At 47.2% G+C, this 23,912-nt stretch overlaps 2 protein-coding genes across 2 annotated transcripts; one reads left to right on the forward strand and one right to left on the reverse strand.

The window, feature by feature from the left end:
* Positions 1-103: 103 nt before the first annotated feature.
* Positions 104-16,648, forward strand: LOC136550207 (glucan endo-1,3-beta-glucosidase 1-like). The gene is given in 12 exon segments (XM_066541692.1): positions 104-663; positions 1,225-1,611; positions 1,702-2,109; positions 2,635-2,758; positions 3,440-3,509; positions 6,879-7,114; positions 7,224-8,568; positions 9,168-9,759; positions 9,852-10,600; positions 10,602-11,181; positions 15,685-15,712; positions 16,315-16,648. Coding segments are annotated over 5 exon segments (1,629 nt in total). The 5' UTR covers positions 104-663; positions 1,225-1,611; positions 1,702-2,109; positions 2,635-2,758; positions 3,440-3,509; positions 6,879-7,114; positions 7,224-8,568; positions 9,168-9,671; the 3' UTR covers positions 16,499-16,648.
* A 1,721-nt stretch (positions 16,649-18,369) lies between these two features.
* Positions 18,370-23,305, reverse strand: LOC136548968 (uncharacterized). Its single transcript, XM_066540308.1, has 4 exons — positions 22,814-23,305; positions 21,917-21,974; positions 20,913-21,847; positions 18,370-20,832 (listed from the first exon to the last, which is right to left on the reverse strand). The coding sequence occupies exons 1-3, from the start codon at positions 23,303-23,305 to the stop codon at positions 21,723-21,725; spliced, it is 675 nt and encodes a 224-aa protein (XP_066396405.1). The 3' UTR covers positions 18,370-20,832; positions 20,913-21,722.
* Positions 23,306-23,912: the final 607 nt, after the last annotated feature.

Below are 23,912 nucleotides of genomic sequence, written 5' to 3' on the forward strand. Positions count from 1 at the left end.
TCTATATTTAATACTTTATACATATATCTAAAAATTTGATGTGATAAAAAGAGAGTGAAAAAACTTACGATCTAATCAAGGCCTAAAGAGTGAACATTTTTTCTTGTGCGACAATTGCCTTCGGGTCGTCGGTCTGCCGCGTGCGATCCCACACGAGCGCTCGCCCCCCGCATCGCTCGCTTCCCCGGCGCCCGCCTGGTCGCGATCCATCCCTCCAATCACGCTCCATCCCCTCCCGCGATCCCGCTCCAATCAACTTTGGGTTGTCAGTCTGCGGCGTTGAGGGCGATATCTCGGAGCTGACCGAGTCCCTCACCCGCTGGTTCTGGGGCGTTGCCTCCTTCCTCGCGCCACCGCCAGTTGATAGGAGGAGGAGGAGGAGGTGCCTCGGTCCCCACGGATCGACGGGGTCCGGAGTGACCTGGCAGAGATTGGGGGCAAGGTGAAGACTGGCATCTCGATGCTGTTGAACGTTGGCGCGGTGGCGGAGATCTCTAGGATCGCATCGTCATTCCTGCCATTCGGGCCTGGGGATTAGGGGCAGGAGGAAGAGGGTGAGGCGGTCGGTGTGACCGAGGAGGTAGTGGTGTTCATCAGTAACATCTCAAAGCATCCGAAGACAGCTTGATTTCCCCTTGTTTGTTGATGAGCGACACACGGATGGTAAGAGCCAGTGGCATCAGATGAGAGTGCTTGGGCTGTTTATTTTGTTGCTTTGATTCATAGATGGTTGAACCGATTGTTTTGGTGCAATTGTGTGCTCATTTTGTTGCAGTAGTAGTGGATAAGGGAGGAATATGAGGGTTAACCTTAGTTGCTTAAGCTTGTTTGTCTACAATACAGTGTTCTCTTACTACTGAAATTACGGTTTCTAAAGTGTAACTACATCTATTCATCTTAATTTAGCATCTGAACTCAAGTCATCATTGTTTGTGTTGGAATTGAGTATATTTTACTTATATTTACAAAGGTTTTGCTGGGCAAGTGTTGTTTGCAACTGGTTGTGACACTGTCAATGTTTACTGTACTTTTGCTCAAATTGCAACCGGGTCAGAGTTGTTTTTGGAGTTGACAATTATAGGTTCAACATCTGTAAGTTGAATGAGTTGACACAATTTTGCATGGCAGTCCTTCATGTATGATGCATGTCCAATGTTCCTTACCATACCAGATTGATTTCGTCAGTTTCTTACACCTACATTTGATATGCTTCTATATTTTTAGATTTTGAACTGTATGCACGGTATGGACATGTAGTTGCTATAGAGCGCCTGATGCCAAACCTGTCATACCTCAGGACTGAGCTTTGCTCTACCGATATGAGTGAAGCGTGCTTCTGGAAAAATATATTTTGTGCTTCTCCATTCGAAACTCTGCAAGCAAGATGCTGAAATTCTTTCAACACCACAAGTATACTCCCTCTTCTTTGTTCTATTATTTTTTCTTTCTAATTGTATTTTTTTAACCATGTATGTTTCTTGCTGTTCATGCGGACTACAATTATCCAAACAGAAGCATCTGCTTATAGGCTTGATTTGGAAGACAACATGTATATATCTTGTCAGAAATAAGAATTACCTGTTTTTGTGTTTGAGCTGTGGTCTTTTGAATGTGAGATATGCTATCTGGAAACCATTTTCTTACCCCCTATAAGCTGTCATATTGTTTATAATTGGCTTATTATCTATCCTTTCTCTGAAGTATGAACCAGTCCATTCTCCATTGTGGACTTTGTGAGTAGCGTGACTGTGTGAGCTCAAGTTGACTAATACAAACCTGAGGCCGCCGGACACCACGAGGCCTCCCCGCCCTCCCACGAACGCCACACGCCGCCGATGACGCACGCGGAACGCGCCGCCGCCGATGACGCCGACGAACCGCGGGACGCGCCACCAACTCCACGACCTGCCGCGCTGCGCCGTCGCCGAACCGCGGGACGGCCGCCGCCTCGACGCCGCTGGACGCGCCACTGCCTCCACGACCTGCCCCGCTGCCGTCACCGCCGGAGCGACCCTGCCCCGTCAACCCAGGCGCCCAGGTCTCCGCCGTCTCTGCTTCGCGCCACCGCCACCGGACGCCAGCCGCTCACCGGCTAGGAGCGCCCAACAGGTATGTCCTTCATTGGATCCACGCCTGCAGTTCTGTGTGCTCTTATGTCTACTAACTTTGATCCCTTTCAAAGTCACTAGAACCTAGGTTCGCTGTTGTATACTACTATGATTTGGTTTGTACTTTTGAGTGCCAAATCACATGTGCATATGTTATCTATTGTACTAATCCTGAATACGTTTAGAAAAGTGATTCTACAGTTTTTCATGTGCTGCGTGGATTACATTTATTCCTTAACAAATCTCACAAGCCCTCCTTTCGTAATCTAGAACTGACAACTGTTGTTTTACTCAATAAAACTTAGTTAGTATAAAAGAATAGCCTACTAGCACTCTCCTGTATTTCAGAGGTACAATAAACTGAGTGAGCTGTAAGTGCCCAATGTAGCTTTTGTATCCACATCCAGCTCACCATGTGCATCAAGCAATGTAGGTAATTTCTCCAGCGAATCCATCTTGAAGGAACTTCTGCAAATAATAGTGATTATTCTTATTTGTATGGTATCTTCTCTGTGGCAAATTGCAGGCAAAGCTGCTCATCACACTCACGCTGTCGAGCTCGATCCGCCCTGATCCGCGGCCGTTTGCATGTAAATTCTGTGACTGGTGGAAACGATATTATTCCTCTCAATAAAAATTGAAAATAGGAGGTTTGTACATTCTATTTCTTACCTAAGAAATATGAATTTTCTCTACCTAATCTCTTACCCAGTATCGATGTTTCAAAATGTGCATTGCTTCATGTGTCTTGGCTGTTGTTATAAAAAAACAATTATCAAGGGTGAAATAATCTTGTCTTTCCCCCTGCGTATGGTTTCCTATGGAATGAAACATCTTCTATTGCCTCTTCCATGATTTGACTATCAGCAATCTGTTAAGTTGATCCTTTTTGTTGCTCTATGTTAGTGATACACATTAACTGCTGTTAAGCTGTCATGGAATGGAATGCTTTTAGTTAATGATTAATGATGTGTAATGGTTGAGGCATATGTTGGCATTTATCATCCATTTTTTATTAGGCTTGGTGCAGTGGTCTGTGTATGGATAATGGCTTTGGATTTCTGTTGTGCAATGGAGGGAGTAGTAATGAAATAGCATGAAGGGTCTTATTTTACGGCATACTCCACACAGAAATCTCTTAACTTCAATGACTGTCTCTGTTTCTCAAAGAAATCAGGAAATCTAGATTCACTTCAACCTGCAGATGGTGTGTTGTGCTGAGTAGCAGCTGTTTTTTCAGTGTTCTTTTTTTTAATATGCTATATTCTCTTCTTTAGAATGTTCAAGTACCAATTATGTCACACCGACTATCAATCTCCTGTCTCATGCAGAGTTATTTTAGTGCTTCTCTGACTGTATCAACCTGAAACTGGGAACTCAAGTTACTTTGGTGCTTTTCTGGTAATAAAATCTGCACCTTAATTATTGCAAGGTTTTTATATTGGCCAATTTATTTGTGGTTGCATAAACACTTTTGACATGAGCTGATCCTATTATAATTAAAGTGGTACAAAAGATAGTCTGAATTCCTACTCAACCATGTCCCCTGTGCCTGCCGGGAGTTGATCTTGTGGTTAAATGCCCGTGCAGCGCCATCTGATTAATGCATTGTTTTAGGTAAATGCATGGGCCTCCTGTCCCCAAGATGTCTTCCCGTGAGGTCTTGTTAGTTCATTTGGTTTATGAATCCTTTGATATTAGGGTTCTGGCCCGAATAGTGCCTTGTTTGATCAAGTTTGGTTGTAGATTTAATCTGATTTTTCATTCATGAATTTCTAATTCCCTACATAATCTGCTCTTCTTTCAGATTAGCATGCTCTTGTATGTTTTACTGTAGTTTAAGGAAGAAATCACAAAAACAATAGAAGTTTGATAGTGCATGTATCGTTTTTTTTGTAACAATACAACACTTCAATTTGTAATTGTCGGGGACCCAATACCGGGGTACCCAATGAGGTGGGACTAATAACCATCGAACGTTGACGCTTCCGGTCAGACAAGAATGCTACTACGCTTCTTGCCCGAACGACAGAAGATTGGTTCCGCCTCGCCCGACCCCCAAGGGCTGGCTCCGCCTCGTCCGACCCCCTAGGGCTGGCTCCGCCTCGTCCGACCCCCGAGGGCTGGCTCCGCCTCGCCCGACGACCGAGGGCTGGCTCCGCCTCGCCCGGCAACCGGGGACGGGCTCCGCCTCGCCCGACGTCTGAGGACGGGCTCTGCCTCGCCCGACGGCTAAGGACCGGCTCCGCCTCGCCCGACGACCGAGGGTGGGCTCCGCCTCGCCCGACAGCCGAGGGCTGGCTCCGCCTCGCCCAACAAGTACATCCTGTGCCTTCATAAGGATGGGCACAGGGTACGACATGACATTCAAGTCAAACGCAGCACCATGGACCATGCCCTGCGCCGCGGCAGGAAAAGTAACGCCAGGGTACGACGGGATGGGCGCTTTAGACCATTCCGGCATTGCAGAGTCCGAATAGTATTGTAGGCGCCGCCTTCAGCCCTCAGACACGGAACCTGACACAGACATACGACAACCACTACGGTCCAGAAAGAGACTCGCGCCCTCTACAGTAACAGATGTGCTGTCACCGCGCCGTCCGCTCCCCACAGGGCCACAGGTCAACACTCTTGTCCAACACGCCGCCCGGAGGGGCGGGACAGGACACTTGCTGATCCAGGTAAGGGCATGGCGTCACCAGGACACGGGCACCCGGCGAACATGCCAATCCTTGATACCGTCTGGTCGTGTCAGCAAGGCTGGCTCAGCGGAAAAGGAGGGCCCAACACCTTCGAAGGGGCTTCTTGGCTTCTGGCTTTTCTCCCATCTGTAACCCCTGCTTCCCCCTTGGTCTATAAAAGGAGGGCAGGGCCCCTCACTAGAAAAAAGACTCTTGACAAGAGCCAGGGGAGAAAACGCATGAGCCTCAGCGGTCTTTGCCCAACCCGTATTGAGGCGGATAGGGTCATCTCAACCTTCTAGTTTAATCAAGCGCTGACATGTTATCTTCTTCATTGTCGGTGCCCTTGTCAATAGCATTCCAGAGCCGTCGGGTTCTGAGCTTGACCTTCATGATCACCGATCACTCTCCATAGTTGGTGCGAGTCAGTGTCGGCCAACTGGTGCCGCTGACCTCCCACACCGTGCGAACAACGACCTCGGTCGTGGCTGGGCAGCCACAGCAGTGCCACTGTTGTCGCCCATCTCCGAACCGCCCGTCATCGCCAGCGGTTAGTCTGGCGACAACGCTTGTATGGTTCTGATACCACTTGTTGGCCCACAGGATCACCGGCTCATGTGAGTGAACCACTCACCGGTCTTGCCGAGCACCCGCTAGTATTGCCGAGCACCCACTAGCCGTGCCGACCACGAACAAGCGTTGTCCGTCCCCACACACTATGGCTGGAGCTAGAAGAAGAAGGGAGAACAGAGCAAGCACACACAATACAAGACACCAGCGTTGGCTGAAGCCCTGTCTGTCAATCTGGGCACAAAAAACCGAAAACCGAGAACCGAACCGAACTAACTAGAACTGAAACCGAACTATTCGGTTCCAAGTTCGGTTCCAGATTCCCAGGAACTGAAATTATTACGGTTAATTCGGTTCCAGGACTCGGTTAACCGAAATGACATGAAATAACCGAATTGAAGCTGAGCTCTGCCTCTGCGCTCGTTGATGGTCGTGGCCCATAGAATACAGCCCAGCCCAAGGTAAACCCTAAGTCCTCAGCGGTCACTCACTCACTCTCCTCAAGTCCTCAGTCACTCTCCAGTCCCCACTCCCCTTCTCGGCTCCTCGCTACCCCGCGGCGCGCGGCCCCTCCCCTCCGGTCCGCTCCTTCCTTCTCCCCCGGCGCATGGCCCCTGCTTCCCCACCCCGCGCCGCAGCAAGCAGGGCGAGGCGAACTGCGGGGCGGCGCTCCTACTCCTTGGCCCGACCCACGGCGCTCCTCCTCCTTCCCCACCCTGATAGCCGGCGCAGCGGGCCGGCCCTACCTCCTTCCCTACCCCGGCGACCGATGCGGCGGCGCATGCCCGCTTGCTTCCTTCTCCCCCCGGCGACCGACGCCTGTGTTTTCTGTCGAATGGATCTACATCTTCTATTTTTTGTTGTTGAATTTGGTCATCAATCTATGTATTTTTTGGATGTTCAATTTAGAATCGGTTAGTTCGGTGATAACCGAAACCGAACCGAAAAGAACCGAAACCGAACTGCTCGGTTCTCACTTTTCAAAAGAACCGATCGGTTAGCAGTTTCTAGGTAACCGAATTTTCTATAAAACCGAAGAACACCGATCGGTTTCGGTTAACCGAATGCCCAAGCTGACCTGTCTGTGAGATGACAAATCTGAACTCTCTTTACTGAGTTGCCGTGGTAGTCTATTTATACAACTCTATCTATCTAGTCCCAGTACAGCTGTCCTGCTGCAACAGTGACTAGATAACATACAGGGCTGACTCTGCGCCGGCCACTGCATGTGCCTACAGTGTTGCAGGTGAGCAGTTCGGCACCTGCACCTGCAACGGCTACAGTATCACAACAGGGGGGCCTTTTTGGCGCCGCCTTCTCCTTGTTGTGTTCACACAAGGTAGCAGTAGATTATCTAACAAGTAATTGTACAAGCTCTTGCATATCATGTAGACATGAAGTCGTACACTTGTAAAAATATTTTATATGAAGTTGAGAATATTTTAGCCTACCCCAACTTGCTTGGGACTGAAAGGCTTATGTTGTTGTTGTTGTGAAATATCTTGATGGAATTCTGCAGAACCTATACTTACAATGGAGAAAACAGAGTGTGTTACATGGGAAGATGGATGGACGACTGTCACTGCTGATGGTAGCTGGGCTGCTCAGTTTGAGCATACCATACTGGTCACTAGGAATGGTGCATAAATATTGACGAAAGTTTGAGTTAGTCTCCTGCCTTATTCTTGTCAGAAGTGACTCATCCATTTTCCCAATGAGATGATTGTGCAGCAAATCTCTACTAAAATGTTCTAGGTATGTTTTTCTTTGCTGCAGTTCTCAGCTATGGTTTCTGTCCCAGGCATCCTGATCTTGCACATTGCTTGCTGCAATACTCATTTCATAGTTTTGAGATCTGTTGCAGGCCCATACATGGCAAAGGTTTTCCCCATGTAGCAACTGGCAGGGGATAGGTGAGGGCACACACAGTCACAGTTGCATCTCTGTCATTGATTCATTGCTGGTCCCCTGCTGCCTGCTGTAGTGAATGTTGCTGGGGAATTCCTGCCTCTGGATTCTAGAAGATATTCTGTTTATGAAATAGCACTGCTAATAGTTCAGTTTAGAACTTAGAAGTAGATACCTGTTCCAGTTATGATACTGAAAAGTTCATGCGTGCTACCTATTTAGAAGCACAGTTGGCATGCTTGGTCCCAATGATTTTCTTTCGCCTGGATCTGTGGTTGTAGTTGTGTGTTACAATCTGATAACACAAGTTGTGTTGCACAGCACACAAAATGACTACAGGGCATTGGAACATGATTTGATCAGAGGCCACCGTTGCATTGTCATAGTTTATAGCTTGCTGAACCAGGCCAGTCTATTCTGAGCTGAAATGTTGGGCTGCAGGCTGAACTTTAGTTGAAAGGGCTGCCTCAGAGAAATATTTTGGTTGTCAAACATTATTCAGTTACCTTGATACTGTCTTGTCGATTTTTTTAACCTACACAAATATTTTCAGTCGTTTTACCTACTGTAATATGGTTGCATGCCACTGTTAGCTTTACTGACGACCAACTTGGGCATTTGTCTGCTTCATTCATGCCTCCTTCATCCTTACTCAATACGGAGTACTAGGCTACCTTGTCGTTTAATACTTCAGGGACAGCAAATCTAGGCTACTGTCTTGTTGAGGGGAACTAGCATGTCATTTATCGCTGCCGCATGAGGATTGTGCTTGTTAAATTTCGGGTCCCTGGGCGTTTCCCAAAGTGGACGTGCTACTGAAGTGGCATAATCCGTGCCATTTGGAAAGGCCAAACTTTATAACCTTAATTATTCAAACTTTATATATATACTGATATATTGAGTGTGGGAGTGTGAGGGTGGTTGGAAAGTTGGTAGTTAGGAAAGAGGTAAGATGATGGAGAAAATAGTATATATCAACTAAAGACGACAAAAAAAAAATCTGACATTAGGTTAGGACTTGATTTACTAGCACTACCACCATGAAGATGGATCCCTACTCCCTCTAATCTCCAGTTAGATTGCCAAAAAGCGGGAGAGGGAGAGGGCCTAGGAGGGTCGCGTTGGAGTTCAATTTTGGTTGCATTGTAGAGAAAGGGAGTTGAAGAAGGCGGAAATGATGAAAAGTCACAGTAATCATAGGCAAAGGGAGGATTTAGAGCGTTAGCTAGAGGAATATGACTACATGAGGATTAAGGTTCGAGAGAAGGACAATTTCCTGAGAAATGAAAGCAACATAGGAGGTATGACAATAAGCTTTAAAAATAATCACTGGTTGTCAAAAGCCAAAGTGAAAATACTAGTACTCATTATCCGTATGGCTACTATGGAATTTAAATGCAATTTCTTTATTTGGAAAAAGGTATACAATTCATCTATATTTCTTCATCCTTTTTTCTTCTTCAATGAAATTCACTGTGAAAAAAACTGTTTGCGTTAACTTTGTTGGATCATTATTACTACGTTAAATTGTGTTGGAAAAAACAAGGGGTCCTAGCAAGCTGGCCAAGAAGTGGAGTCCTGCAGTGTACCGGGGGTGTTTGGTTCCACGTGACTAAAGTTTAGTTCCTTATCACATCATGATGTTTGAATACTAATTAGAAAGTATTAAATATAGATTAATTACAAAACTAATTACATAAATGAAGACTAATTCACTAAATGAATCTATTAAATCTAATTAGTCCTATGATTCGCGAATGTGATGCTACAGGTAACATATATTAATCGTGAATTAATTAGGACTTAATAAATACTTCAAGCGATTTAGTCAGGGTTTATGTAATTAGTTTTATAATTAATATTTGGTTCTACTAGTTGACATCCAACCATCCATCCTTAGCATGACTTGTGCAGGTTTCAGGGCCCACTGTCCAGGTGGCTCACTCTCTGGCACACTGCTTCCTCGCACAGTCGCACGCGGCACGCCCCTTTGCCCGCACCGAATAGCAGCGATGACTGATGAGTGACGAGTCGACACTAATCACCGAATGAAGCCCAGAATACACCAGCAACCATTCTAGATTCAGCAGTTCACCCGCTCCCAACCGGTCCCCGGAAATCCCCCAATCCCAACGCATCTTTTGCCCCGACACCGCACCAACCTCGCGGACTCCACTCCCCTCCAGGACCAGCTCTCCATCCAGCACCAAGCGGCAAGCACGCACGCTCCCACGCCAACGCCACGCCCCACGTAGCAGAAATCGAGCCCCGAGGGAGCCGGGAGGGAAGAGATTCCTGGAGAAAGCGAGCAAGTGCGCGTCGAAAGCAGCAGTCTTCATCAAAAGAGGCAATACCGGAGGCCGGCACGAGCAGGAGCAGCAGCAGGGCACACTCCCCAATCCCAATGGGGAGCAGGAGCAGAGGAGGGAGTGGCAGCGGCTACCGCTTGCTCTTCCCCTTCCTCCTCTTGCTCCACCTCCTCTCTCTTCACTGTAAGCTCTCTCTGTCTATCTCCAGTCATGCTCTAATGGATTTGGTCGGCAAACGGCAGCAGCAAATGCCGGCTCTCGCTGACTCGTTGCAGCCGCAGCAGGCCCGTCGGTGGTGGTGTCGGCGGCAGGGTCCGGCGAGCCGTACGTGGGCGTGACGATCGGCACGCAGGTGACGAACCTGCTGTCGCCGTCGGACCTGGCGTCGTTCCTGCGCGCGCAGCGCATCACCCGCGTGCGCCTCTACGACGCGGACCCGCGGCTGCTGTCGGCGCTGGCCGCCTCGGGGGTGCGCGCCATCGTGGGGGTCCCCAACAACGAGCTCCTGGCGCTGGGCTCCTCCCCGGCGACGGCCGCCTCCTGGGTCTCCCGCCGCGTGCTCCCCTTCGCGGGTGTCAACTCCAGCACCCCGAACGTCATCTCCGCCATCGCCGTCGGTGACGAGGTGCCGACCGCGCTCCCCTCGGCGCTACCCGTGCTACTCCCGGCCATCCAGTCCCTGGCCGCCGCGCTAGCTGCCGCCAACCTGTCGTCCATCCCGGTGTCGACGCCGCTGCCTTTCTCCGTGGTGCTGGACCCGTTCCCGCCGTCGCAGGCCTTCTTCAACCAGTCCCTGGCCAAGTCGTTCGTGGCCCCGCTGCTCGCCCACCTCGCCAACACCTCGGCGCCGCTGATGCTGAACCTGTACCCGTACTACTCGCTGATGCAGAGCAAGGGCGTGATCCCGGTGGACAACGCGCTGTTCCGGCCGCTGCCGCCGTCGCAGGAGATGGTGGACCCCAACACGCTGCTCCACTACACCAACGTGTTCGACGCGATGCTGGACGCAGTGCGCGTGGCCGTAGCGGAACCTGAACGCCACGGGCGGCGCGAGCGTGCCGATCCTGGTGACGGAGACGGGCTGGCCGTCGTACGGGGACCGGCGCGCGGAGCCGTACGCGACCAGGGACAACGCGGACGCGTACAACTCCAACCTCATCAAGCACGTGCTGGAGGACAAGCCCGGCACGCCCATGGCGCCCGGCGCGCAGTCCAGCGCCTACATCTACGAGCTGTTCAACGAGGACCTCCGCCCGGGCCCCGTGTCGGAGGCGAACTGGGGCCTGTTCTACGGGAACGGCACCCCGGTGTACCTCCTCCACGTGTCCGGCGCCGACGGGTTCCTGGGGAACGACACGACCGACCGGACCTTCTGCGTGGCCGCCGACGACGCGGACGAGAAGGCGGTGCAGGCGGCCATGGACTGGGCGTGCGGCCCGGGGCGCGCCGACTGCACGGCGATACAGCCCGGGCAGGCGTGCTACCAGCCCGACGACGTGCGCAGCCACGCGTCGTTCGCGTTCGACGCCTACTACCAGTCCCAGGGCCGCGCCGCCGGATCATGCTACTTCCAGGGCGCCGGCATGGTCACCACCGTGGATCCGAGTGAGTACACTCTCGCTTCTTTTTCTGGCTGCCTGCTCGTCACCATCCGTGTTTATTACTACTGGAGTTACATGATTAAAGGTGGTGTTTGGATCTACTAAAAGTAAGTAGGTGTGTCGGAAGTATGTTGCATGGGTGTTCGGATACTAATAAAAAAATAAATTATATAATCTGTTAGTACTTCACAAGACGAATTTTTTAAATCTAATTAATCCGTCATCAGCATATGTTTACTGTAGCACCACATTGTTAAATCAGGGTCCAATTAGACTTAAAAGATTCGTCTTGCAAATTAATCACAAACTATACAATTAGTTTCGTAATTAATTTATATTTAATACTCTATGCATATGTCAAACATTCGATAGAACATCGACTTAAAATTTAGGATGGCAACAAAACACCACCTAATCCTTAAAATTTAGGATGGCAACAAAACACCACCGAACAATCGCGCTTCTTTAATGCCCGCCTGACAAAGACAAATGACCTAGCGAACTGCATGCGTGGAACGAAACTGCCCAATAGTTTCTCGTGACAGAAGTGCGTAGTGTCGGAGTAGGGTCAATGGAATCGTTTCGTCGTGGGTTCGAGCAGTAGGAGCGACGCCATTGTCACGCCCAGAAAACCAGGTGCCGCTCATTCACCATTCATCATGGAACACGAGAGCGCTTAGCGCACTATGGCTCCGATTGAACGAAACGGTCATCCATGGGTAGGAGAAAGGTTGCTTTTCCTTGTAGGTGAGGCTGGGCAAAAAGCTGCTGCTGTCGGTTTGGGGCCTTGCGGGAGGGAGTATATGGAGGTACGGGAACACGTTGATGGTTGCTGCTGACTTGATAGATGGGATGATAACAAATCAGATGATTTCTTTCCTGTACATGTAGCGAAATGCTTTTGATTTGGGCCGTGTTAGTTGTCCGCTAAAGTTTACTTTCTATCTCATTAAATATTTGTCACAAAGTAAAGTATTAAATATAGACTAAAAAAAATAACGACTAATTTATGAGACGAATATTTTAAATCTAGGTAGTCTATGATTTGATAACATAGTGCTACAGTAACACATGTGCTAATGATAAATTAATTAAGTTTAATAGATTTTATAATTTATTTTTTTTATTAATATCCGAACATCCCTTTCGACATCCACATAACACCCTGAGGTGACACCCCACGCACCCAAACTTTACAACCTGATTTAAACGAGGCTTCGGTCACGTAGGAAGACGAGAGAAGCACGCGCAGGTTCAGCACACTAAGGAGATGGAGCCGACAGGAGTCGAGCTGGATCTGGCTGTAAATTTGTCCGGTGATCTGCCGGTCATCCGGTGCCAGTCGACCGAGTGCTCACCGCTGTGGCGGTATGCACTGTGGATCGTACTGGTTGGATGGATGCCATTGCCAGGAGGCAGAACAACCCCCCCCCCACCCCCCCACCCCATACAGACTACTATTTTCGTCGTTTGGTAGGAGTACTTTGGCGCCACGAGTGTACAAAAGAATCAATCGTCTCCTTTTTGCATGTGAGCCGGTGCAATGCTATGCTCACAACACATTCCTGTCCAGCATGCCAGGCCCCAAGGGTACAATGCCGATTGCACGGCTCGTCAGTACTAGTCCTCACATCACTTTCACCATGTCATCCTGCTCCTTTCATGTCATGTCACTCTTCGGTTCATGGAAGCGGCTATTCGGGGCCGTTTGGTTTCTTCCACTCCTCCTAAAATTCCTGTCACATCGAATGTTTAGACACATGCATGAAGTATTAAATATAGACTAATTACGAAACTAATTACATAACTTGCGACTAATTTACGAGATGAATCTTTTAAGCCTAATTAGTCCATGATTTGACAACATGGTGCTACAGTAAACATGTGCTAATGATAGATTAATTAGACTTAAAAAATTCGTCTCGGAAATTAGCCTCCATCTATATAATTAGTTTTGTAATTAATTTATATTTAATACTCCTTATTAGCCTCTAAACATTTGATGTGACATAAATTTTAGGAGCACCTAAAGAACCAAACACCCCCTTCGTTTGCTCGAACTCACACTAAACCAGCCAGCAGTAAATAATCCATGATACGATACGGCCTCCCGAACAGGCTGTAGCATGCGGTGATGAATGGCTCTCCTCTTTTCGACTTTTTCCTATGGATTATACTAGTGTTTTGGCAGACACAAATTTGACCGCATTGATGTTTCCTTTTCATTCACTGGGGGCAAAAAACTTGACAACAAAATATTTTTCTCATCTTTCGGCAAAGTTCAATCATGGTTAATGGTCATGTGGCTGCGGCATGCTCTAAAGGCTAAAGGTGAACCGTGATGGCAGATCTATCGGTTTGCCCATGATTTCCTTTCGGATGCCCTGCATTGCAGCATTGGTTCAGGTTGCATTCTCAACTTTCAAATGCAGCCAAGTGTACCCGGCCATCTGGGCATTGTTGTGTAGCAAATGGGGGCCATTCTGAAGATCTAGGACAGTGGACACGTTTGGATGCTTGCCACATTTTACCATACTCATGTTTACTTACTGTATTCATGTTCAAGAATCAAGACTAACAGTCATTGATGGGGGGCTTGGTGAGAGTGTTCGGCTGGACTGAAATTTTTACTATTCATGCTGGAATGTTGTGAGAGAGAAACACTGCTCCGGCTGGAAAAATAAGCCGAATAAGCCGGAATTCAGTCCAGCCGAACACTCCGTATGTGTCCAGCACAGAGCTGAGAGCATGTGGTCAGGAGGTTAGGCATTTTTTTTTTTTATCGCGGGAGCTTAGGCATTCTTGGCAGGTGAATCACGGCACTACCATGTCACAATAACTATATCTGAGCTAATGCTGCTGAAGCTGAACTTCTACTTGTTGGGGGCAGGCTGTAGCAACATCTTAGGACAGTAACAGTTACCCTTGTCATGTGCAAAAAGGGCTATACCATTACTCCTATCTTATATAGAGGAAAAAAATGGCAAGGGGAGGAATGGAAAAGGAGAAAGTGCCGGCTGGAATCTCTTGGATCTGGATGCAATGTGGGATCAAGACAAAGCGTGATCCATGCTAGTGGCCAGCTGGAGGGAGTTCTGGGAGCAATGTAGCATTGTCTGGTATGGGAGCAGTATTATTATTATCTGGACACATGTGTATGGTGATAGATTAACAGGATAGCCATAGATCTAGCGGGTCAAACTGATATTTAGGATATGGAGTAAACCCTAGAACATGATCTAGTGCGAGGAAACAGAGAGAGAGAGAGAGAGGGATGCGGGGTAGCAAACCATCGGCCGCCTTCGAGGAAGACGAGCTGGCCATCGCGTCGGTGTTGGTGACGAGGTGGAGGCGTGGTCGTAGAGAGGCAGTGCAGAGTCGGCGGTGCAGAGGCGACGGTGCAGAGGCGGCGGTGGCCGGTGGCGGTGCTTCCTGTCGCTGGCAGCGCCCCCTCTCTAGATCGGCTTAGGGTTAGAATGTAGGTGGGGTTGTGGCGGCGCAGGTGAAGCTCGTGCCTTGTGCCTCGGCCCCAACCTCCCTTTTTATGGCGCTGTGCGACGGGGGGCCACCAACCATGAAACGGTTGGGCGCCCCCGATCAGGGCGCGGATTAAGGGACCAATTGGCCATTGGGCCAAGTTGGTGGAGATCAACCTAACATATGGAAGTATGATGCTCGATCTGCAGTTTTCCTAACAGACTCTTTAGAGTACTATAGCACTTAGCCTTGCTCCAGGGGTAGCTAATGTGGATGACGAACACTGAGTCTGGCCTGTAGGCATTTGGTGGTTATGTGCTCAGGCAACACTGAATGGAAACCTCTGAATATAATCTGAGTGGCCCAGGATGCTCATTTGGCCATTGGGGCTTTCTACAGTACCTAGTGCCATTTAGATTGCGTTCTCCTTTTCAAGGGGTAATGTTTTGTCTGAAATACCAGAACCTGTTCATGCATATTTGATTGAAAGTCTTTTTTATCATTAGGAAATAACTTTCTGTTCTTCTGGTATGGTTTCCCAGACCTATTGGTAAAGCTTTTGATTTACTTTGCAACATGGTGTTTCTGTGGTGGGACTGTGGGAGGGTCAAAGCCTCCCCATGGCATGAAATTTACGTGGGCTCCCATGTATACTCATGTACTATCCACTAACGAGGGTCGTTCCTTTTAGTGGTCCTGAGGTCCAAGGACTATGTAAACAGACAATTTTGTCCTCATTTGATAATTTACAGGTGTAGGTTATTTTCAATTTTGCCCATCTTCCTTCTCTATTAATATATGCCCAGCAGATCTCCTGCTGGTAGCTTTACCCATCTTTTTCTTAGTGGCCTTAGAAATCATATTGCTTTACCTCTAGGATTTTGCTGTGCATCTCTGTGTTCAAAGCCCGTAAACATGTCAGACTAGTTTTTTTTTTATGTTCACATATTGGACCATACACGAATTATTTTGCTTCAATCTTCTACATCCACTCTGCTTTTCTAACAAATGGATATCTTTTGCTATGCAGGTCATGACAGCTGTTTATTTCCTGGAAGGTAAATTGCTGAAACTTCTCCTTTGTGATGTCGATGATATTGTTCTATTTATCCATTATTATCAATGCTTGTTAAGGGTAAACTATAATAGTACTGTGCCAAATACAAAAACTGTTAAGTAGTGGTGGTAAAATCATTCTATTCTTCCACTTGCTTCCAATCTCAGTATGCTTATTATTGTGGATTTAGGGCCCTTTGCTGTGCAAACCCAGCCTACTCTTGTAACAAAATCTGCTCAACCTCTGTTTTTTTTATGAGCTTGCAAGAAACTCCAACATCAATAAAATTGGTGGGGATCCCCCCTCTCCTCAAAGAAACACATACATAGAAAGGACACCTGAGCTTAAGGAATCATAGAACCCTACTAAGGCTCTAAGAGGTTGACAACAGACCATTTATTATTGTAGATAAAAAAATAGCAGCTAAAATTACCTTGCAGTGGACATTTCTGTTTTTGAAAAAATGTCTCATGCACAATAAGCATAAAGTCTGTTTTAGTGATTCGGAAGGATATTTTTTTGATATGAAATGTTAAATCAGATGCTGCATGTCATATCTCACTCCACACTTGAGCTTTGCTAATGCTGGCCTTCATCATGCAGTAAGCTGCTGAGCAACAGCACTGGATCTGGCAGCACGAACACATCTACGACGCCCACAAGTGATGCGGAGGGATCTGCGATATGGAGACTAAGAACTGGAAGGGACAGAGGGTTCTTGCCCTTCCTTCAGTTGGTACTTAGCATTGCGGTGGTTATCGTGGTGGATTCGAACTTTTGGACATGAGTCATGACAAGAGGTTGTTAACTGTATAACAAACTAAAACCAGAAATTTTGGGTGGTATGTTAGAGGAAGGAGAGGGGGCGGGGGATTGGGTTATGCTTAGTGATTCTTTATTGTTAGATAAGCATTAATAAATTGATCATTTTTCTTCATCTAATGAAATGTGTCTATAATCTGCTGAAATGAATCGACATTTCAATCTATCAGTCCATACAATAATGCTGACTATATTATAGCGTCAGGATGAGAAAAAAAAAAACTATATTATACAAGCATGCCGCGAGCTGGAGCTTGCAGTGATCGAATATTTTTTTTTAATTTTAACACTTTTTATAAACTAATTTTAAATCTAACACCAGATGTTTTTTTATTTCTAAAACTAACATTTTTGGACGCGACTATTGCCATGGCGCGACGAAATGCCTGTGCCGCGCCATGCATGACGGCGCGGCAAGAAGGCTGATGTGGCGACGACCGTGACGTTGACCGATGTGGCAGGATCTGCTGCGCCACCGATCTTGGCGCTGCGCCGTGCGTGCGTACTCTACGCAGCGCAGGCAAGCAGCGGTGCTGCTGACCGCAGCGCGTGCCAGGCCAGGCTGCTCCTCTGCGGAGGTCTTGTCAGCGGAGGTCTGCTCCTCTGCAGCAGTGAGCAGTGTGAGGCAGCGGAGGTCTTGTCAGAATCTTCTCTTCGGAAAATATCCCATAAAGCACCACCAGTTCTCCCCCCGTTATGCATCCCAGTATAACTTTTATCCTTGTCAATGCATGGCCCTCAACCGGGAGATGCCCCACCGATTGCTCCAGTGGTCTCACCGCGAGCTGGTGGCCGTGACCGTTTGTGAGCCAAACGGGTACCAGTCGTGTCATCCCTACCCTCGGTCGGCCCGAGGGGGCGCGAACTGTGACCCCCGAGCGATCCTCGTCTGGTCGGGTCATCGTCAGCCGGTCGGGATTTCAAGGTTTTGACGTTTTCGTCTGGGTATGTAATTCTGCTTTCCTTTGCCCTCATAGTTGAGTTTTTGGATGTGACTAACCTACCTTTGTCCCCTTTTTTGCAGCGGCCAGGAGCCGGTAGGACTGGGGATGTTCCCACCTCCCGTGTGAGAAGAGTGGAGACTCAGCCTGCGGCGGGTTGCGACGAGCGAAGAGCGAAGCAGGCTGGTGGCGACGCGACCTTCCTTAATGGGGGTTGCATCTTCCCGACCGGTGGTGAGCATGGCGGCGATCCCCATGGTGACGGTGGAGGCCAGGTCGGAGGTGACTCTTGCGGTACTTCCCCCGCTAGTCGTGGAGGCGGAGAGGAGGGAAATTGTGCTCCCTGTCTCGCCCGACGGAGGAGCGCACGGTTCGCCCGCCTAGTCAGAGCTGGAGGAGTCCGGAGGAGCCGTGGCCAGGCCGAAGGTAGGGCAGCCGTCGGTGAGCCGTGGAGTCCTAGCGGTGGACATCCCCTTCGACGGCGAGGAAGACATCGGGGTGGAGCCGCCAGCCATCCTGCCATCCCGAGAGTTGGTGATGATCCGGTCATCGCTTGATACTGCGATGGTTGGATCTTCCAGCGGGTCAGGGGCGACCCACGAGCTGGTGTGCCCTTGCCCCAGCGAGCCAGGAAAGGCCCGGTTTGCCCTTACCGATGAGGAGGTAAAGCTTTGGCACCTGCTCTGGGAGAGAGGAGTGTTGATGGAGTCTGATCTTGCCCTTACCAAGGCGAGGCTCAAGGAGACCTTGGAGAGGGTTGAGCTCGTCCATCAGGCCGTGACTGTGGACCTACCCCACGTTGCAGAGGTAGGTTTTATGCGTTCCTGGTGTTGTTTTTTATTCCTTAGCATTTAAACGGTTGTCTCAGCACGCCTGCTTCTTGTCTCGTAGGACCTGGAGATGATGTCGATCCGCAAGTCCAGGTTTCTCTGGGAGGAGCACGATCAGATGGAGTAAGAAGCGGTGGTGTCGTGGCGGGTCGACGAGCTCAGGCACCAGCTGGAGTCCGCCAGCCGCGAGTCCCAGGACTAGGCGGCCGAGGCGACGGGAGCACGAGCGGCGAAGATGCGTGCGGTCGAGCGGGCGACTACTGCCGAGCAGAAACTCGACGCGGCGAAGGCTCACTTGGCAGGAGACCGAGGCGACACTCAGGAAGTCCCTAGAGGCTCTAGAAGCGGAGCGAAAGGCCCGGTCGGACGCCGAGCGAGAGGTCGTCGCACTCCAGAGGCAGATGCTCGGGGTAGAGGATCGAACACTCGGCAACTCGAGAGGGTGACCCGGCAAGAGGAAGGGCTCTCCATTCTTGAAAGCGCCCGCCTCGGTACATACCTGTTCTACCCTCGGTTGATGCCTTGAATTTTTCTTTTCCTTGCTCCTGAATTTGTCGCCCGTTTCCAGAACTGGGTGGAAAGATTGGCTCTCTGGAGCAAGAGCCGGAGACGATCAAAGCGGCGGTCGGTCGGGGCGCGGAGGCACTAGCCTAGTCCCTTGAGGAGCGACGCTCTCTCAAGGGAGAGCTCGACCAGATTCGCAACATTGCGCAGGTGGTGGTCTCAGAGGTGTTTTGGGTCGGGACCGAGCACTAGTACTCCCGCCGTTCAGCTGGCGGAGGTCCTGAATGAAGTTTGGGCGCTCATCTCCGACGGCATGTTCTACGGGACGTTGGGGGTGCTGACCTCGGTGGCGACCCACTACCCCAATCTAGACTTCATGGCCATCTGCAGAGGATATGCCGACGGGTGGAGCGCAGATGAGATCCATGCGCTGGGGGAAAGCCTGGTGTCGCACGTACAGATGGTCGCTGAGCAGGTCACCACGCAGTGGATGATGGAGGCTTTAAGTATGACTATACTTGATACCATACCACCTTTGGAACGGATGAAAGACGATATACCATTTAAAAGGTATGTAAGATCAATTCTTAGACTGGAACAAGACCATAGGCTTCGCATGGACGCAGAAGGCTCTAGATGGAAAGCGAGTATTTTTAATTGAAAAACTATAATTCAGATGGCATTCCACTATTCCAGTTGATATAAATACACATGTTCATTTGAACCACCCCGCATAATGATATAATAACTATATTATATTTATTATAAAATAAATAATAGCTAACAATTTATTTATATTATAGAAGTTTGTCTGGCTTCCGTGTTCACAACTAATGGCAAAATTATCTTCGGCGTAAACGCTACTTCATAGTCATATATATACTTTTCAATTTCTAATGTATACAATGCTACTGAATGTACTTTCTGATTTTATATTTGACTTGACACAGGATGCCCAAAGGATACAAAATGACTTTGTGATCCACCTATTGGCATACCAAGGAAATTCTTGGAAAATTACACTTCCTAAAAAGTGCAAAATTATCTTAAGCATATCGTAAACACAAACTGATAGAATTGTTAGATAGTCGTAATAAACTAGGTTCTTACAATATGAAATTGATTGCTTTAGTTTCACATCAAAACTTGAGTTTTATTTTAGTTATCTATCCTTCATGAAGACTTATGTAATATTAATGTTCAAAACATCATGATTGTGATATCTTTCTTGGGTAAGAGTATAACACACGCTCATATATATGCTATCATGGTATTATATTTTCTCGTTGCAACGCACGGGCATTTACCTATAATGGTAAAATATACCTCGAATATTGAACATTTGACTAGTTTTGCTCACCAGAACGTTTGTTGTTTTTCTCATCAGAAAGTGTTTTCCATGTGTTCTCAGTGCCTTCATGCAAGCACAATGCCATGCTTGTAGGATTATTTTCCTTTCACCAAAAATAGTTTGTTTAACTCAAACAATATGCATGGTAGCTATGCTCTAAAATGACCAGTCGGGTCAGACTGAACTGAAACAACTTGTCTTTGATAAAGTCACTAGATAACAACAGCATACCTGGTTTAGTTCAATCTAAACTTTGACAACAATAAATCTTCAAATCTTCACTCCTTTCATATTTTCAACAAGGTAACCAATGGCTATATAGAATATTTTACATGGCTTTTCAGATTTTGTCATCAATTTGTATGCATTTCTATTCAATATGTTGCAACTCATTGGTCTAACATTCTTTACAAAAAATGAACCGATGCTGCCCTATCTAGATATTTTCTAATAGCCTGAGAAATAGTTTAAATTCCATACATTATAGCAAGGATATGTGCTATTATGAACCGTAACACACAATGAACTTGAGAAATAGTTCAGATAGGAGAATGCGAGCAACACACCTTGTTGACGTGGACACTTTGTACTTGCACATGATTACCATGTTCTCTGAAATATACTTGATTTTTTCTGGAGTCTTCCAAACTCCTACAATGCACAATTCGCCCTTCTGAAAGAAAATGGACACACAAAAATTAGAAAAATAACATACAAGTTACAGAAAAAATTATATGTTGTTTCTCCACTCACAAAGGGATGGTTTTGATTCTCCTCAAGCAAAGCCAGCGGTCAAAAGGCGCCAAACCTGATCCTTCAACATCAACATTTTGTAGAAATAATGTACCTCTCTAGACAAGCTGTCAAAGATCAAAGGAGTAATATACCAACAGTTCACTGGATGTGAAACTTCTATAAACATTGTATAATAATGTCACTAAACGTAGGACTTGTTAGTATTGGATAGCATGCAGTATATCATTAAGAGCAATGGAGGAACAGAGGACACACCTTTCACCCTTCATTCCATGGCAGCTCCAAGTTATATATGGTAGGAAAGCACTGGTGAAATGATGCTGCTACCAAAAAAGTGTGTGATAGATCGATATTAATTATTAACAAAAACAAATGTTCATTGATCTTCACAATCCATATGAATAACTTGACTCCTTTTCTTTGAATTCAAACAAGCAATCAAGTCCGCGTGAAAAGCCTCCAAGATTCAAAGTAAAAAGAATGCACATTCCAGACCTATCGAGAACAATCTGCAAGTATTGGCATCTAGACACTTTGAGGGAACAAAGAAATAGAGTGAGCCGTTTCAATAAAATGAGTTCACAACAATTATTGATTATACTTAAAGGTCGCATATAGTTTCAAGTCCTAATCTAGCTACTGATTAAACAATAAAAAACAGAGAAGTTACCATCCTCTGAACGGAGTACCTCATTAATTATCAGAGACCATCTCTAATCTACTTATGCGTAAGCAATCAAATAAACTGGGCTACGTAAACATCGATGTGCATAAAGAAAAATGGGTTTTCAGGGCTATTTTTAGAGTTCAATCAGCAATGAGACCTGCATTGGTGAGACTCAATCCAACATTATATTTGGTGAAATTCCAAGTAGTAGACTCACTTTTCTTTATGGCTTTATGCTCAGTTGCCCGCCCACATTTGTTATCACCTATAGTTAGAAAATTCAGAAAGGAAATCGAACATCTAAAGAGATAGTACAACAAGAGTTCATACTCACTGAACATATACCGCTCCACAAGAATATAGATCAAGCTGAAGCTGCCTCCAATGGAATTCTAATGTCGTTTCAAAAAAAGTAGTAAGATGCCTTGTGTTTGTAATACAACGCACATGCACGGAAATTCATCTAATAGCATCACAACCAGTAGCATCCAAATATGGTGTTTTAGAGATACTAACCACCACTGGATAATGCCTTAACAAGGGGGAAAAAGGATGGTATGGTTAAATCGAGCTTACAAGCACCAAATAATTTTTATTAGAAATAGGTATTCATGCTTGCCATGGCAAGTCTGGAAGCACTTGAAGTGCAAGAAACATATATAATCCAATGAAAGCGTCAAGGCATTCTTTTTAGTTTGCTTATATCAAGAAATATGAAAGCATCATACTTCAACCAATATATTCTCTATAGGTGAAAGTGGATGAATTACTAATCAATTGTACTGAGACCTGAGAGTGGGTGAATTGCTGATCATAAGTTTGAAATGTAAGAGAATAATCAACATTGTAAGTGGTTGGAATTATTTCAATTAAAATAATTGGTAGAAAGCAGATATATGTTTCGTAACCAAATGAACATGATAAAGATTTGATGACAATCCAACGAACATCATATGCAAATCATGCCTTTTACTTGTCAGTTGTCACAATAAGCATGCATTTGTGTTTTGTGCATATGAACCTGAGCAATGTGTTGTTATACTGCAAGATCGAATTTGCCATTTTTAAGCTCAGTCAACTAATTGCTATCCTAAGATAAGAATGCCATCCCACCCCCTTCCACACACGAGCCCAGACGCGCCAAATCCAGCGAATAGTCAAGAGTATATAACATCAGTACAACTGTACAAGCAGTAGGAATAGCAGCTGCAAACTGCATCACTTCCATTACCCGGTCCTTGGGGCGCCACTTGGAGACGAGGCCGCTGGTGGAGGACGCTGCGGCGGCGGCAGCAGCCTCGTCGATCCCCTCGTGGCGCTGGTGGCACAGCACGACCACCTGGGGCAGGACGGCAGGTACGCCACGGGCGCCGGCCATCTCGGCGGGCCTCCAGCCCGTTCCTGGGCTCCGGCCCGTTGGTACTGGGAGGTCATCTGTGACGTGGTTGTGCCGTTGTGGTGGTGACGGGGCAGCTGCGGCGCCGCGGCCGGCGACGGCGAGGATAAGGCGGCGAGCCCCGCATGGGGTGCGGCTGCGCTCGGCGTGTTTAGGCGCTTGTGTCTGCACCCCGATATGCAGCGGGTCCGCGCCCGGCCTGAGTTTGTAATTTGTAGAGAAGGTTAACCGTGAAAAGGAAGGAGACGCCGAGTGGATCTCATGCGGACGAAGAAACTCCAGCGTGTACAAAGGGAAACTCATGGGGAAGGAGACTCCTAGCCACATGGGCTTGTTCGAAAAAAAAAACAGAACAGCGTCTGGACGTTCGGATGCCTGTGGCTGCTTCACGTGTAGACCCGCGTCACACCGTGTCCCATGCCTGCATCGTGGCCCACGCCACTTCACGTCCCAGTAGTATAACTTAATATTTTTTATTTATATTAAGATGGAGATTATAAAAAATTCTTGTCATATATACCTATTAATATCTTCTAAATAATATAATCATACAAAACACAACTAGATAATAAAATTATCGCAATGAAAAAGACCGAGCCGGCCCCCTAGATATAATTCCTGACGGCCGGCCCCCCTGAGTATAAATTCTGGCTCCGCCACTGTCCACACCTATGCGCATGTACCAACAACTGCACCAGGTGGCTGTTGCAGATGAGTCTCACTGTATAATATGTAATATTAAGATCTACTTTTACAACATCTATATAAAACACTCGTAACATACGTCCAAAACAATTGAAATACTTGCAACATACGTATGAAACACCAGGAAAACACGTTTGTAGCCATTACAAAAACATGTGCAACATCCAGATAAAATACTTGCAACATACGTATAAAATACCTGAAACACTTGGAACATACGCTTTAAACA

This window comes from Miscanthus floridulus, chromosome 4 (genome assembly GCF_019320115.1).
Source record: "Miscanthus floridulus cultivar M001 chromosome 4, ASM1932011v1, whole genome shotgun sequence".
Classification (NCBI taxonomy): domain Eukaryota; kingdom Viridiplantae; phylum Streptophyta; class Magnoliopsida; order Poales; family Poaceae; genus Miscanthus; species Miscanthus floridulus.

Excerpts from the sequence above, each read along its gene's own strand:
- LOC136548968 (XM_066540308.1), bottom strand. The coding sequence starts at position 23,305 with ATGTGGCTAGGAGTCTCCTTCCCCATGAGTTTCCCTTTGTACACGCTG. Across the intron at positions 21,975-22,813 it reads AGTGGCGCCCCAAGGACCGG|AATTCCATTGGAGGCAGCTT; the intron begins GTAATGGAAGTG and ends AAACGACATTAG. Across the intron at positions 21,848-21,916 it reads TGTGGAGCGGTATATGTTCA|GTGATAACAAATGTGGGCGG; the intron begins GTGAGTATGAAC and ends TTCTAACTATAG.